This window comes from Pleurodeles waltl, chromosome 6, assembly GCF_031143425.1.
Source record: "Pleurodeles waltl isolate 20211129_DDA chromosome 6, aPleWal1.hap1.20221129, whole genome shotgun sequence".
Lineage (NCBI taxonomy): Eukaryota > Metazoa > Chordata > Amphibia > Caudata > Salamandridae > Pleurodeles > Pleurodeles waltl.
This window is the reverse complement of record NC_090445.1, coordinates 1,594,015,238-1,594,028,129: the sequence shown is the minus strand read 5'-3', so window position 1 is coordinate 1,594,028,129 and position 12,892 is coordinate 1,594,015,238. Positions and strand designations below refer to the sequence as shown.

Below are 12,892 nucleotides of genomic sequence, written 5' to 3'. Positions count from 1 at the left end.
TGCTTTTGGATGCGACAAAGGTGTTTGATTCCCTGTCCTGGCCCTACTTATTTGCGCTGCTGGGCAGGGTAGGTATGAGTGTGCGCTTTATAGGGTTGATTTGCTTGCTCTATACGGATCTGGTTGCGAGGCTCCGGTTGAATGGATGCATCTCGGAACCCTTCCCGGTGGCCCGGGGAACTCAGCAGGGGTACCCTCTGCCCCTGCTCCTTTTCGCTATTGCGATGGAGACCTTGGCGGCCTATTTGCAGCAACGTCACAACCATAGAGGGCTGCAGTTTCAGAAGCACACGATTTTGATCTCTATGTACACGGATGATATTGTGCAGTAAATGTGGGAGCCGAGTGGGAACTTGGATATTTTGCTCACTGAGGTTGTCCGCTTCGGTACCTTCTCTGGCATAGTGATGAACTGGTCTAAGTCGGTGGTGCTTCCTCTTACTAGTCGTACGGCGCGCTTCCCGTCGCGGTATCCTGTTGAGTGGGCAGAGGGCCCAGTCCATTACCTAGGCGTATGGCTCAGATGTGATGCTGAGACCCTGTGGCTTGCCAATTATGGTAGGCTGGTGGCCTGGTTGGAGGACAGGCTGGAAATGTGGCGCTCCTTGCCACTTTCGTTGATTGGGCGCATTGGCATTGCCAAGATGGTGGTTTTACCTACATTTCTGCATCTTTTTGTTAATCTTCCGCTGGTGCTGCCCCTGAGCTTTCTGCTGAGACTTCGATCAGCTTTGGTGCAGCTGGTGTGGGCCGGCAGACAGCCCAGGATCGCGTGGGAGAAGCTGACGCTGCCATTTGAGCTGGGTGGGCTTGCCGCCCCAGATTTGGAGTTGTATTATTACTGTGCTCAGGCCCACTTTGCGTACTTTTGGATCTGCCCGGTGCGATATTTACCTAATCTTGCGGCAGAGAGTGGTGCGGTATGGCCGGACTGGCTGCCGAGAGTGCTTGGATGTATGACTCGGACTCGCCCTAGGGGTGTGAACACTGTCGCGTGTACGTCTGGGGCTTGGGCTGCTCTGTTGCGTCGGTCGGGTGGATGTGAACCTTTTGTCCCTACGATGCCGGTGTTGGAGGCTGCGGATGAGAGAATGTCCAGTGATGTGCGATTGTGGGACTTCCTTTCTGCTTCTGGGCTGTCTCTGCTGGGGGACTGGTTTGTGAATGAGCGTCTGCGGTCGCCTGATGAGGCGCTCCGTGATGGGGTTGATAATGCGCTGCACAGGCTGTACTTGTTACGGGTGTACGCGATGATCCGGGTGCGATTTTCTGGTCTTCCGACTATGCCTCAATCTTGTCAGGCGCTTGAGCTGCTTTGGTGCGTGCAGTCCCTGGGTCAGCTTATCACCAAACTGTATAGATGGCCGCAGGATCAGTGACGGGTAGTGGTGGAGGCTGCGAGAGGCAAATGGTAGAGAGATGCTGGGGAGGAGATCACTGATGCTATGTGGAGAAGCTGCTGTGCGCACAAGAGAGCACTGTCGCCCAATTATAGACTGCAGCTCATACACTTGAAATTCTTACACCGCTTGTATTATACACCCCTCAGTCTACGGGCTATGGGGTTGCGTGATGATGCACGTTGTGAGTGATGCTTTGCCCCGGATGCTGATTTTTTGCATTTGGCGTGGACTTGTGAGGCGGTACGGGTCTGTAGGAAGTTGGCTCTGTATGTACTATTTCAAAGTAAGAAATAGCTTGCACAGAGTCCAAGGGTTCCCCTTAGAGGTAAGATAGTGGCAAAAAGAGATAATTCTAATGCTCTATTTTGTGGTAGTGTGGTCGAGCAGTAGGCTTATCAGAGGGTAGTGTTAAGCATTTGTTGTACATACACACAGGCAATAAATGAGGAACTCTAGGAAGTTGGCTCTGTATGTACTATTTCAAAGTAAGAAATAGCATGCACAGAGTCCAAGGGTTCCCCTTAGAAGTAAGATAGTGGCAAAAAGAAATAATTCTAATGCTCTATTTTGTGGTCGTGTGGTCGAGCAGTAGGCTTATCACAGGGTAGTGTTAAGCATTTGTTGAACACACACAGGCAATAAATGAGGAACACACACTCAAGGACAATTCCAGGCCAATAAGTTTTTATATAGAAAAATATATTTTCTTAGTTTATTTTAAGAACCACAAGTTCATGATTTACAATCAATACTTCAAATGAAAGGTACTTTACTTAGGTATCCTAGGAACTTTGAATCAGCAAAATAGCACATACAGTTTTGGCAAAAATGGCAATAAGCTATTTTAAAACTAGACAGTGCAAATTTCAACTGTTCCTGGGGGAGGAAAGTATTTGTTAGTTTTGCAGGTAAGTAAACCTCCTACAGGGTTCAAAGTTGGGTCCAAGGTAGCCCACCGTTGGGGGTTCAGAGCAACCCCAAAGTTACCCCACCAGCAGCTCAGGGCCGGTCAGGTGCAGAGGTCAAGGTGGTGCCCAAAACGCTTAGGCTTCAATGGAGAAGGGGGTGCCCCGGTTCCAGTCTGCCAGCAGGTAAGTACCTGCGAATTCGGAGGGGAGACCAGGGGGGTTTTGTAGGGCACCGGGGGGGGGGGTCACAAATCAGCACAGAAAGTACACCCTCAGCGGCACGGGGGCGGACGGGTGCAGTGTGCACACAGGCGTCGGGTTTGCAATAGGTTTCAATGGGAGACCCTGGGGTCTCTTCAGCGAAGCAGGCAGGCAAAAGGGGGGCTGCTCGGGGTAGCCACCACCAGGGCAAGGGAGAGGGACACCTGGGGGTCGCTTCTGCACTGGAGGTCAGATCCTTCAGGTCCTGGGGGCTGCGGGTGCAGTGTCTTTACCAGGCGTCGGGTTCTTTAAAGCAGGCAGTCGCGGTCAGGGGGAGCCTCTGGATTCCCTCTGCAGGCGTCACTGGGGGGGGTTCAGGGGGGTCAACTCTGGCTACTCACAGGGTCATGGTTGCCGGGGAGTCCTCCCTGTAGTGTTGGTTCTCCGCAGGTCGAGCCGGGGGCGTCGGATGCAGAGTGGAAAGTCTCACACTTCCGGCGGGAAACGTGTGGTCTTTAAAAGTTGCTTCTTTGTTGCAAAGTCGCAGTTTCTTTGATGCAGGGATGCTGTCCTCGGGAGTTCTTGGTCCTTTTAGATGCAGGTTAGTCCTCTGAGGCTTCAGAGGTCACTGGACCCTGGGGGACGCGTCGCTGTTGCAGTTTTTCTCGAAGTGGGGAGACAGGCCGGTAGGGCTGGGGCCAAAGCAGTTGGTGTCTCCGTCTTCTCTGCAGGGCTTCAGGTCAGCAGTCCATCTTCGTCTTCAGGTTGCAGGAATCTAGTTTCCTAGGTTCTGGGGAGACCCTAAATACTCAATTTAGGGGTGTGTTTAGGTCTGGGAGGGCAGTAGCCAATGGCTACTGTCCTTGAGGGTGTCTACACCCTCTTTGTGCCTCCTCCCTGAGGGGAGGGGGGCACATCCCTAATCCTATTGGGGGAATCCTCCAAAATCAAGATGGAGGATTTCTAAAGGCAGGGGTCACCTCAGCTCAGGACACCTTAGGGGCTGTCCTGACTGGTGGGTGACTCCTCCTTGTTTTTCTCATTATCTCCCCTGGACTTGCTGCCAAAAGTGGGGGCTGTGTCCAGGGGGGCGGGCGTCTCCACTAGCTGAAGTGCCCTGGGGCATTGTAACACGAAGCCTGAGCCTTTGAGGCTCACTGCTAGGTGTTACAGTTCCTGCAGGGGGTAGGTGTGAAGCACCTCCACCTAGAGCAGGCTTTTGTTTCTTTCCTCAGAGAGCACAAAGGCCCTCACCACATGGGGTCAGAAACTCGTCTCTCAGCAGCAGGCTGGCACAGACCAGTCAGTCCTGCACTGAACAATTGGGTAAAATACAGGGGGCATCTCTAAGATGCCCTCTGTGTGTATTTTTTAATAAATCCAACACATCAGTGTGGGTTTATTATTCTGAGAAGCTTGATACCAAACTTCCCAGTATTCAGTGTAGCCATTATGGAGCTGTGGAGTTCGTTTTTGACAAACTCCCAGACCATATACTTAATATGGCCACACTGTACTTACAATGTCTAAGAATAGACTTAGACACTGCAGGGGCATATTGCTCATGCAGCTATGCCCTCACCTGTGGTATAGTGCACCCTGCCTTAGGGCTGTAAGGCCTGCTAGAGGGGTGACTTACCTATGCCACAGGCAGTATTTTGTGAGCATGGCATCCTGAGGTGGATGCCATGTTAAAGTTGCCTTTTTCTCCCCACCAACACACACAATCTGCAATGGCAGTGTGCATGTGTTAGGTGAGGGGTCCCTTATGGTGGCACAACATATGCTGCAGCCCTTAGGGACCCTCCCTGGTCACAGGGCCCTTGGTACCACTGGTACCTTTTACAAGGGACTTATCTGTGTGCCAGGGGTGTGCCAATTGTGGGAACAATGGTACATTTTAGGTGAAAGAACACTGGTGCTGGGGCCTGGTTAGCAGGGTCCCAGCACGCTTCTCAGTCAAGTCAGCATCAGTATCAGGCAAAAAGTGGGGGGTAACTGCAACAGGGAGCAATTTCCTTACAGCGTCTTTTGGGGTGAAGAGATGTGTGCGATAACTGGCATGACTGGCTTGGATCTGCCTTTCTCTCCTGTGGTGGCGTTGCTGGGCCTGCAGGATGGGGTGCGGTCGGAGTGGAGACGTCTCGTGGGTATGTTGCTCTTGTTGGAGAAGAGAAGAGTGGCGGTCTGCTGGGGGAGGGGCAGGGCTCCGCAGAAGGATGATTGGCTGCGGGATGCGGCATTCTGTCAGGAACAGCTGTCCATCTTCTGGGAGTTGGCCCCGGCGCTTTCCCACCCTAGAGACATCTGGGCGCCTTTTCGGTCCTTTATGGAATTCACTGGTTAAAATTGAGAGAATCCTTGCGATGGGTGTGAGGTTACGTGCGGAACTGTTTGGATCTAATATTGCCCCCGCATGTTTGGAAAATAATGCTTTTTGGACGTTCCTGCTGTGTGGATCTGTTCGCCCGCCTCCGTCCTTCTGATGTTATGATTGTTATTGGTTCATGCCCCAAGTACTTCTATATTTAGATTCCCCCTGGGGGGTGCTTTCTGCAGCTCCTATTGGCATGTATATGGGATGGTAGTTGAATCTAGGGCTTCGACCCTGCTGAGTACATTGTTCTCTTAGACTCTGCCTTGTTATCCCGGCTTGTCTTGTGCACACACTTATGGATCCCTTGCGGTCTATTTGGAGTTCTCGGGGCTGTTGATGTTGGTATTATGCAAATTTGTATAAATAAATAAATAAAAAACATATAGTGCAAAATGACAGATTTTTGTTTCATGTGATTATCTGCAATTTCACATAAGTGTTCAATACTTTTGCATAATTACACAAAAGCAAATAAGGTGAATTTTGCACAGCCCTACTAATTACTCAGTCACCAAAACATTACGCCTCACTCCTATAATTTGTTTTCCTATACCCTGATACCATTTTAGTTTGCACTTTAAATACTCATTAATACAATAATTAGCATTCTTAATTGAGAAAAACAAGGAGCTATTTCCTATATATCAATGGTAGAAGCATGGCTCTGTTACCAGGAAACTAATTTTAATTTCACAATTACGGCTAGCACCATTGTCATTATGAAAAGACAACATAGATTTAAGGCAGCATTCCTCTAGTAGATCCCAAGGCCTTTTCCCTTTTATACAGGAGACCTCTGATTATATAAAACCTGAGATTTAACCATCACGTCATGTACCTTTAAAAGATTTGTCAATGAAGATCCACCAAAGTGTTTGGTAAACTTCTTAAGTACAGCCATTATTGAAACAGAATAAATCCTAACCTGTTCAGCACGAGTATTGAATATGGAAATTTCTGGAAGTTCATACCTATATATCTCATATACTTTTTATGTTTAGATGTACCACTAAAATGGCTTATCTTTAGACCAAAATGCAAAGATTTTAGTTTTTTCCATATTTATTTTTTATGGTTGGACTCATTTTCAGAGATAACAATATAGGCTTTAAAAGGGTCTGAAATAATCTGCTGTGAAAAAGACAAATAGATTAGGAGCCAATACACAGCCTTGTCTTAACCCATTTTCAATGGACTATTTCCTGAAAGGGAACCTCCTATATCGGTTTCTACCCTTTCCAAATTAGACCTATGTATCTGTTTTAGAATGTACAAAAGAACCTCAAGCTAGGACAAGGGCACTAAAGAGCAGATCTTCATGCATCTTATATTGCTTCCTGCAGGGCTATGTGTCATTAAAATGCAAAAACATACTGTGCTCTAAAAGTTTGTTAAGCAGTAAGTGGAGTTGTAAGTGGAGCTGTTGTTGTGACCCAGGCACCATTGGTGACTCCTTTGCCAGATAATCTGTAGATCCCAGTTACACAAGTCATACCTTAGTGTGTGGAAGGGGCTCCACAAGTGCCTGCTCCAGCCTATGCTCTGCTACCCTACATTTTGCGTCCTTTGTTCCTACTCGGGCGGGCCTTTTAGTGTGGGTGCTTGTTCTGCTCCCTTTCTGCAGCTATGAAGGCAGATTCGTAAGGCTCACCTGTTCAACTCCATACCCCTCAGGTCTCCTCAGCGGGATGGTATTAGAAGTCACCACACCGACTGTCCCTACATTGTAGCCCACCATATCGTCATCAGAACATTGTGGGACATTAAATCTTCTTGAGGGTGGAAACATCACCCCTATTTATTTTTTTAAACAGAACTTCATTTACCTAAGTAACCCTCCCCTTATTTCATCATCAATTACCCCTTATGTAGAGCTTATGGGCCTGATTTTAACCTTGGCGGACGGCGGAGGCCGTCCGCCGAGGTTCCGCCGCCAAATGACCGCACCGCGGTCACAAGACGGCGGCGGCCATTCTAACATTTCCTCTGGGCCGGCGGGCGCCGACTTTCCGCTTCTGACCGCGGCTGAACCGCCGCTGTCAGAATGCTCGTGGGAGCACCGCCAGCCTGTTGGCGGTGCTCCCGTGGTCGGTGGCCCTGGCGGCCACCGGCCGCCAGGGTCAGAATGACCCCCTATGTGTCTTACTTCCTTCTAACCATGTAACATCCAACAATATAATTCTCCATGATGTAATAGTGGAGTACAATTATTTGCCTCCTCACTTACAAACAACCAATACATCTATGTTTCATAGATTATAAAGCTCCTTTTGACATGCTGGACTGGGAGAATCTATGGCACAAACTAGCTAAATGGAATACTCCATCGAGACTCCTAAGGGCAATACAAATGCTCCACAACAACGTGTGCGTCCGGGTAAAATTGAGGCACAGCTCTCACCTATTGAGAGCTATAAAAACAATGCAGGGTGTAAAGCAGGGCTGCATGCTTGCACCCACCTTTTTAATGTGCTCCTCTCTGATTTTTCTTCAGCACCAAATAAGATCAACAGCCATGCCACACAAGTGGGAGGAATCATACTTTCCAACTTACATTATGCTGATGATTTGGTGCTAATCAGTAGAAAGAAAGGTGGGTTTATGAAAACTTTTGGATGTAGCTCTAGCTTATTTTGAGTGTAATGGGATGATAATCAACACAAAAAAGACCAAAAACTAACCATAAACAAAAAAGGGTTGAAACATCATACTTGGCATCTCAGTAGAGATATGCTAGAGTCCGTCAACGAGTATATATACCTATGGGTATTCAATGCCAATGTCAATAGTTTTTCAATGCCAATGGAAGGTTTAGCAACAAACTGGAAGATATCAAAAGGAGGGCTACACTCTCACAGCAGGATTGGGAGCTTTGCATAGACAACTGAAGAGCCCACCACCAATACTGTCTCTACAAGTCACCCGAACAAAGATCTCTCCCACTCAGATTTATGGAAGGGCGGTGGGACAGTATCACTATGGATAAAACAATAACTAAGATTTATAGTATCATCCGTAAACTAACAACATTCACGTCTCTTGCCCAGATTACAATGAAATTTGGTATTTTTAAGCAATACCTTGCTCAGCAGGCAGCCTTTGTGAACTGCTGCCACAACCTTGAACTAGCTAGCGTGGAAAAGGCAGGGCCTGATCACCAGCATGATTAACTAAAAGACTTAAGCAGTGTTTGTTGATTTGCGATTAACTCCTGCTCTGCATGATCCCTTTTATGAGTAACCTCACTGATGCAGTTTAAGAACCACTTGCATGATTAGCGCTAGGAGGACACTAGGCACTAAAGCACTTTTTCTATTGAGATTAACTCTCACTTTGAAGGGCTCTCTTTTGCTTAATGTCACTTTATACTAAATATTATTGTCTATTGAACTCAAAAGCGATCTAGTCAGACCCAAGAATGATCCGCTATTGAATCCTGTGCTGCCTGTAGTGCTCGCATCACGAAGGAGCAGGACACAACTGCACGTTACTGGTTCCACAATGCGTACTGGCATTGCTATGTTTATAAAGGTATTATGGCCCAGCTTATATGTCTTTGCATTACTTGTATTTCTTGAAAAAAAAAACTGGTAAAGATTTTATCAGTGATCATTGAGGGGTGATATGTGTTTTATATGTTTTACAGAGGTTTTTATTAATCAAGCAAATAAATAATTATTATTCTATGGGTAACTTGCAACACATTACCACACATGCTTCATGTTCGCACCCTCCCTCACAGCCATGCTCAGGAGACTCTTCTCAGTCTCACCCCCTGCACACAGAGCATCCTCTTGGCGGAAATATCCCAGGTACTAACTATGTGTTTGAAAAGTGGAGAGGGTGATAGAGACAGAACACTACTAACGCTGCTGCTCTTTTTTCTTTCAGTGGACTGTGTCCCTGGAGAGTTTTAGGTAAGTTCATGCTACATGGCAGGTGGTGCTATACTGGATTGCACCTACGAAGCACAAGTAAATAGAAACAGAACACCCAAAGCTCAGGCATTTGATCTGATTCTTAACAAACTAGTAATGATGTATGTAATTGACATTAAAAATTATAGCAGGCATTGATAACAAAGAACTAGCATGTTTAATCAGGACTGATGGTTAGACAGAACTGGCACTGGTAGATGCAACTGTAACAAGCAATGCCCTCTCTTTGCCAGTAACAGCTGGGTAAGTAAATTTATTGAAAGGTATGAACTATAAGCAATAATAAACAGATCCGTTATGGGTGGGCTCAGTTGCAATGATCATGCAGAAATGGCACAGGTGGGCAGAATTCTCAGAGGCAGAACTGAAAGGTGTGTAGAACTGGTGTAAGTAAAAAATGGTCCGGGTAGGAAGTGCTGGCATAGGTGTTCCCCTGGGTAGGCAGAATTGCCAGGAAAGGGCAGGAATGTAATACGCATATGTGAAATGGGTGAAAGACTTTCCAATTTAAGGACTCTGGTGCCAACATGGCATTGAAACTGGTAGGATTTCCTCTGAATTAAGGCAGAGATTTCTGGCATGGATTGTGCCTGAACATGAGCACAAGCATACATGACACTACAAAGTAGCAACACAAGGGCAGAGCTGCTGAGTGGAGAAAGGACATGCAAGAATGAATCAATGCAAGTCGAACAGTGCACGCCTAGAACTGTAGCACCCACAGCACCTCTCATGCACCTCCGTCCTGACCTGCAACCCCCACTATTATGAGATCTGGATTTAACAGCCTAAGCGTAACTTCCATGACATTGCTTGGAGACGGGTCCATTTGCCAGTGTACTTGATTTTAAACTCTTGCTGAACTGCTGTGGAGAATAGGTCGGGTCAGTCCATTCGCCTCTCAGAACTGCCAGTTGGTGTCCTCAATCTCTTTTAGTCTGTTGAAACCGTAAAAGGTCCTCTTTGCCTTTTGCTGTTTGTAAGCTAATGCCAAACAACCACTAGCAAGGCCACTTGTTCCAGCTTGCATTTTGTGTCCATACCAGAATATTAAAACACACGGCTACAATAGAAAAAAATACAATTGTTGCTTTCTGTATATGGTGCATATATGAGAGAACGAGTTTAATGTGAGACGTTAGTGTACTTTTGAGATGAAAAATAGTCCCTCCTGTTTGCAATCTAAGCACTCATAAGTGGTGTAATGATACACCAAACAGGCAATAGCATGGGAGTGAGACAGAAATAATCCTCTTGAAGGAGTCTAGATATATTTTAAAGAATTGGAAACAAAGGTCTGCAGACGCCTGCACTGTCAAGGTAGAACTAAATGCCTGCATGCTGGAATTAGATTCACTAGAAACCATTTCTAATCATATTACATGAATCTCTCCAGCAAATTCACTGAGACACATTGAGATGAGGGGCTTAGCTATGCACATTGCACTAATACCAACATATTTCTCTTGCAGAGGATATACAAGAGCCAAGACCTTCATCCGCTGAAATGAGTCATCTAGTGTCCACAAAGGCCCTTTCCAAAACACCTTGCTTGCTTTTCCTGATGCTGATAACGTCCAGTATGCACACTTTATTTTAGCATATTTCCTGACGGATATGTCTGCTCTGTGCTCACAATAAATGCATTAAAATCAAATGTGCTACTCTGTGTGTTATTCAATAAATGAATGATTAGTCCTAAATTGCAGCCATGAATTAAGGCACAATAGAAAACATCTCAGATAGATACAGCGGACTGACAGACAAACGAACATTGCTGGAGCTGTGAAATACTCCATTTTCTTCCTAAGTATCACTCTCAACTCAGCACTGCTGAGTCTCCCTGATCCATGTGTGACCAGTTGCTCCAGTTCTGGCTGTTTCTTTTATTTCTGGGACATGTAGTATTGTTTATTACATTGTAAAACTGCACATTCCAAAATGCAAAGAAAAAACTTGCACAGGAGAAGCTCATCATGCGTAGACATGGGAAACTTGGTAGCTATATCAACTGTAAAATGCTCTCTTTTCCTCCTGCCCCTTATGAGATAAAATACATCTCAGCTCCAGTGATTTATCAAAAGCATAAGGCAAAGCGTGAGAAAGAATAATCATTATTCTTATTATCATGCTGAGGAATTCAGAAAGCACCCTGTGTGATTACTCCGAGGTAGGGAGCCGATGTGCAGTTTTCCAAAAAGCAGACAAGTGGAGTGGGCAATCCTGAGAAGACAGTGATGTGTCCTATCTTAAAAAATGAAACAAGCAGGGACGGCATTGGCTTAAATCAGATGCACGAGGGTGAGGGGAGCAGAGGGCCGCATTTTAAATGAGGTCTTCTGTCCACTGCAGCACATAAGAAGGATCTGACTGCTTTGCTGTAACTACAAATGAACTAAAAAAAGAAGCATGATTGTGCTTTCCTTCCACGGGCCAGCATAACACAAAACAGATGGCTGCAGCTTTTCACTCCAAAAGCACTTTGGAATAAATGGCCAATTAGGGTAAACTCTGCTATTCCAAGAAAAACAACAAAAAGTGTTCAAATTTTGCAGATTATATATGGACACAGAAAACAAATAAATAAGTAAAATAGCTTTAAAAAGACAAAACATGCTGCAAAGAGAGAGAAAAGTGATAGTTTTAGAAAGCCCTGCCGATGCACACAGAAATAAAGCTATACAGAGAATACAGAAACACAGAAAGCAAATAAATAATTCCATACAGAAATTAAATAAAGTAGACTGCAAATAGAAAGGAAAGATATTTTTAAAAATAGCTATAAATAGCAAACATACACCGCCTTGCAGTTGCAAACGGAAAGCAAAATAACAAGAGGTTTGCTTTACAGGTGGCACACAAATAAGGTTAGGCTTGCAGAAACACTTGCAGAAAGCAAAGAAAAAAGTGCCGAAAGACGAACCTACAAGCAAAAAGTGTAAGGCTATAAGTAATTGGGTTCTGCTCCATGGGAAGGAACAACACACGAAAAGGAGGTACATTTACAAGAGAATGAGCACATACAAGCAAGCATTTACAAATGACACTCGGAATAACAAATTAAAAGGAATGGGTGTGCTATAAGCTCACATAGTGTATACAACATGTCTCAAAGAGACAGCACGTGCTGTCTCAGAGCGACTTAAAAATAGGCCCCTTGAGCCAACGGTGATTGTAAAACGCAGCCATATTTTGGGTGCTGTGAGCCCATTACATCCACAGGCCTGAATTTCACTTTACCTGTTGTAATAATTGTAGCTACTGGTCTCCAATGTCCTTACTGTATCAGTCTTTTCCTCTCTTCTCTTTAACTCCATCCCTTTCTCATGCCCATCCTTCTTTCATACACCCTCCTCTTTCTCACGTCCTCTGTCTCTCTTTCTTTCCTTTTTCTCACTCTTACTTACTTCCTTCCTTCCATTTTCTCATCTAGCTCCCTTTAAAACGTGTCCTCTCTCTCTCTTCCCCTTTCATCTCTCCTTCAATGCACCCTTATCCTCCCTCCTATCTGCGTTCCATCCTTAGGTCCCACAACATCTTCTTAATCTACCTGTTTTATCTCCTTCCTCTCTTACTCTCACAACTTTATCTCGTCATCACTTCACCTTCTTCCATCCTTTCTTCTCTTAATTTGTTCTTTCCCTGATATCCTCACTTCTGCCCTTTTCTCTTATTCTTCCTTATCCCCTCTTGCGCACCTTCATTTGTGTTTTCCTTCCTGTCAATTTTCCTCTCCTTTCTATCCGTCTCATTTTCTTTTTCTTTAATTCCTCTCAACTCTCTTCCCCATTCCTCTTAAATCCTCTCTCCTCTAAAGCCTTTCCACTCTGTAATGAAACTGAATACAGAGCCAGGCCCCAAGCAGTGTCTGTGTTTAAAGCATTCAGAACACTATCTGTAGCCAGTGAAAGGCAAACTGGGACCCCTCCCGCCTCAGAGCCCTAGTACCATTGAACCAGCAGCACCACTGATAGCTACACTGTTGGAATTAAGGGGGTGAACAAACGTTTCATCAGGAAACTCTGTCTTCTAGTGGTATCATAATTATCTTTCAAGATGACTCTT

The 12,892-nt window shown here is 45.5% G+C and overlaps 1 protein-coding gene across 1 annotated transcript in view; it reads left to right on the top strand.

Annotated features, from left to right (window-relative positions):
* The window catches only part of LOC138302181 (olfactory protein-like), a 39,008-nt gene extending 28,530 nt beyond the window's left edge, over nt 1–10,478 (top strand). Inside the window, exons 6-7 of the mRNA XM_069242529.1 lie at nt 8,781–8,806; nt 10,300–10,478. Of these exons, the coding sequence (XP_069098630.1) occupies nt 8,781–8,806 (26 nt within the window). The 3' untranslated portion in view covers nt 10,300–10,478. The remainder of the gene's footprint in view (nt 1–8,780; nt 8,807–10,299) is intronic.
* Nucleotides 10,479–12,892: the final 2,414 nt, after the last annotated feature.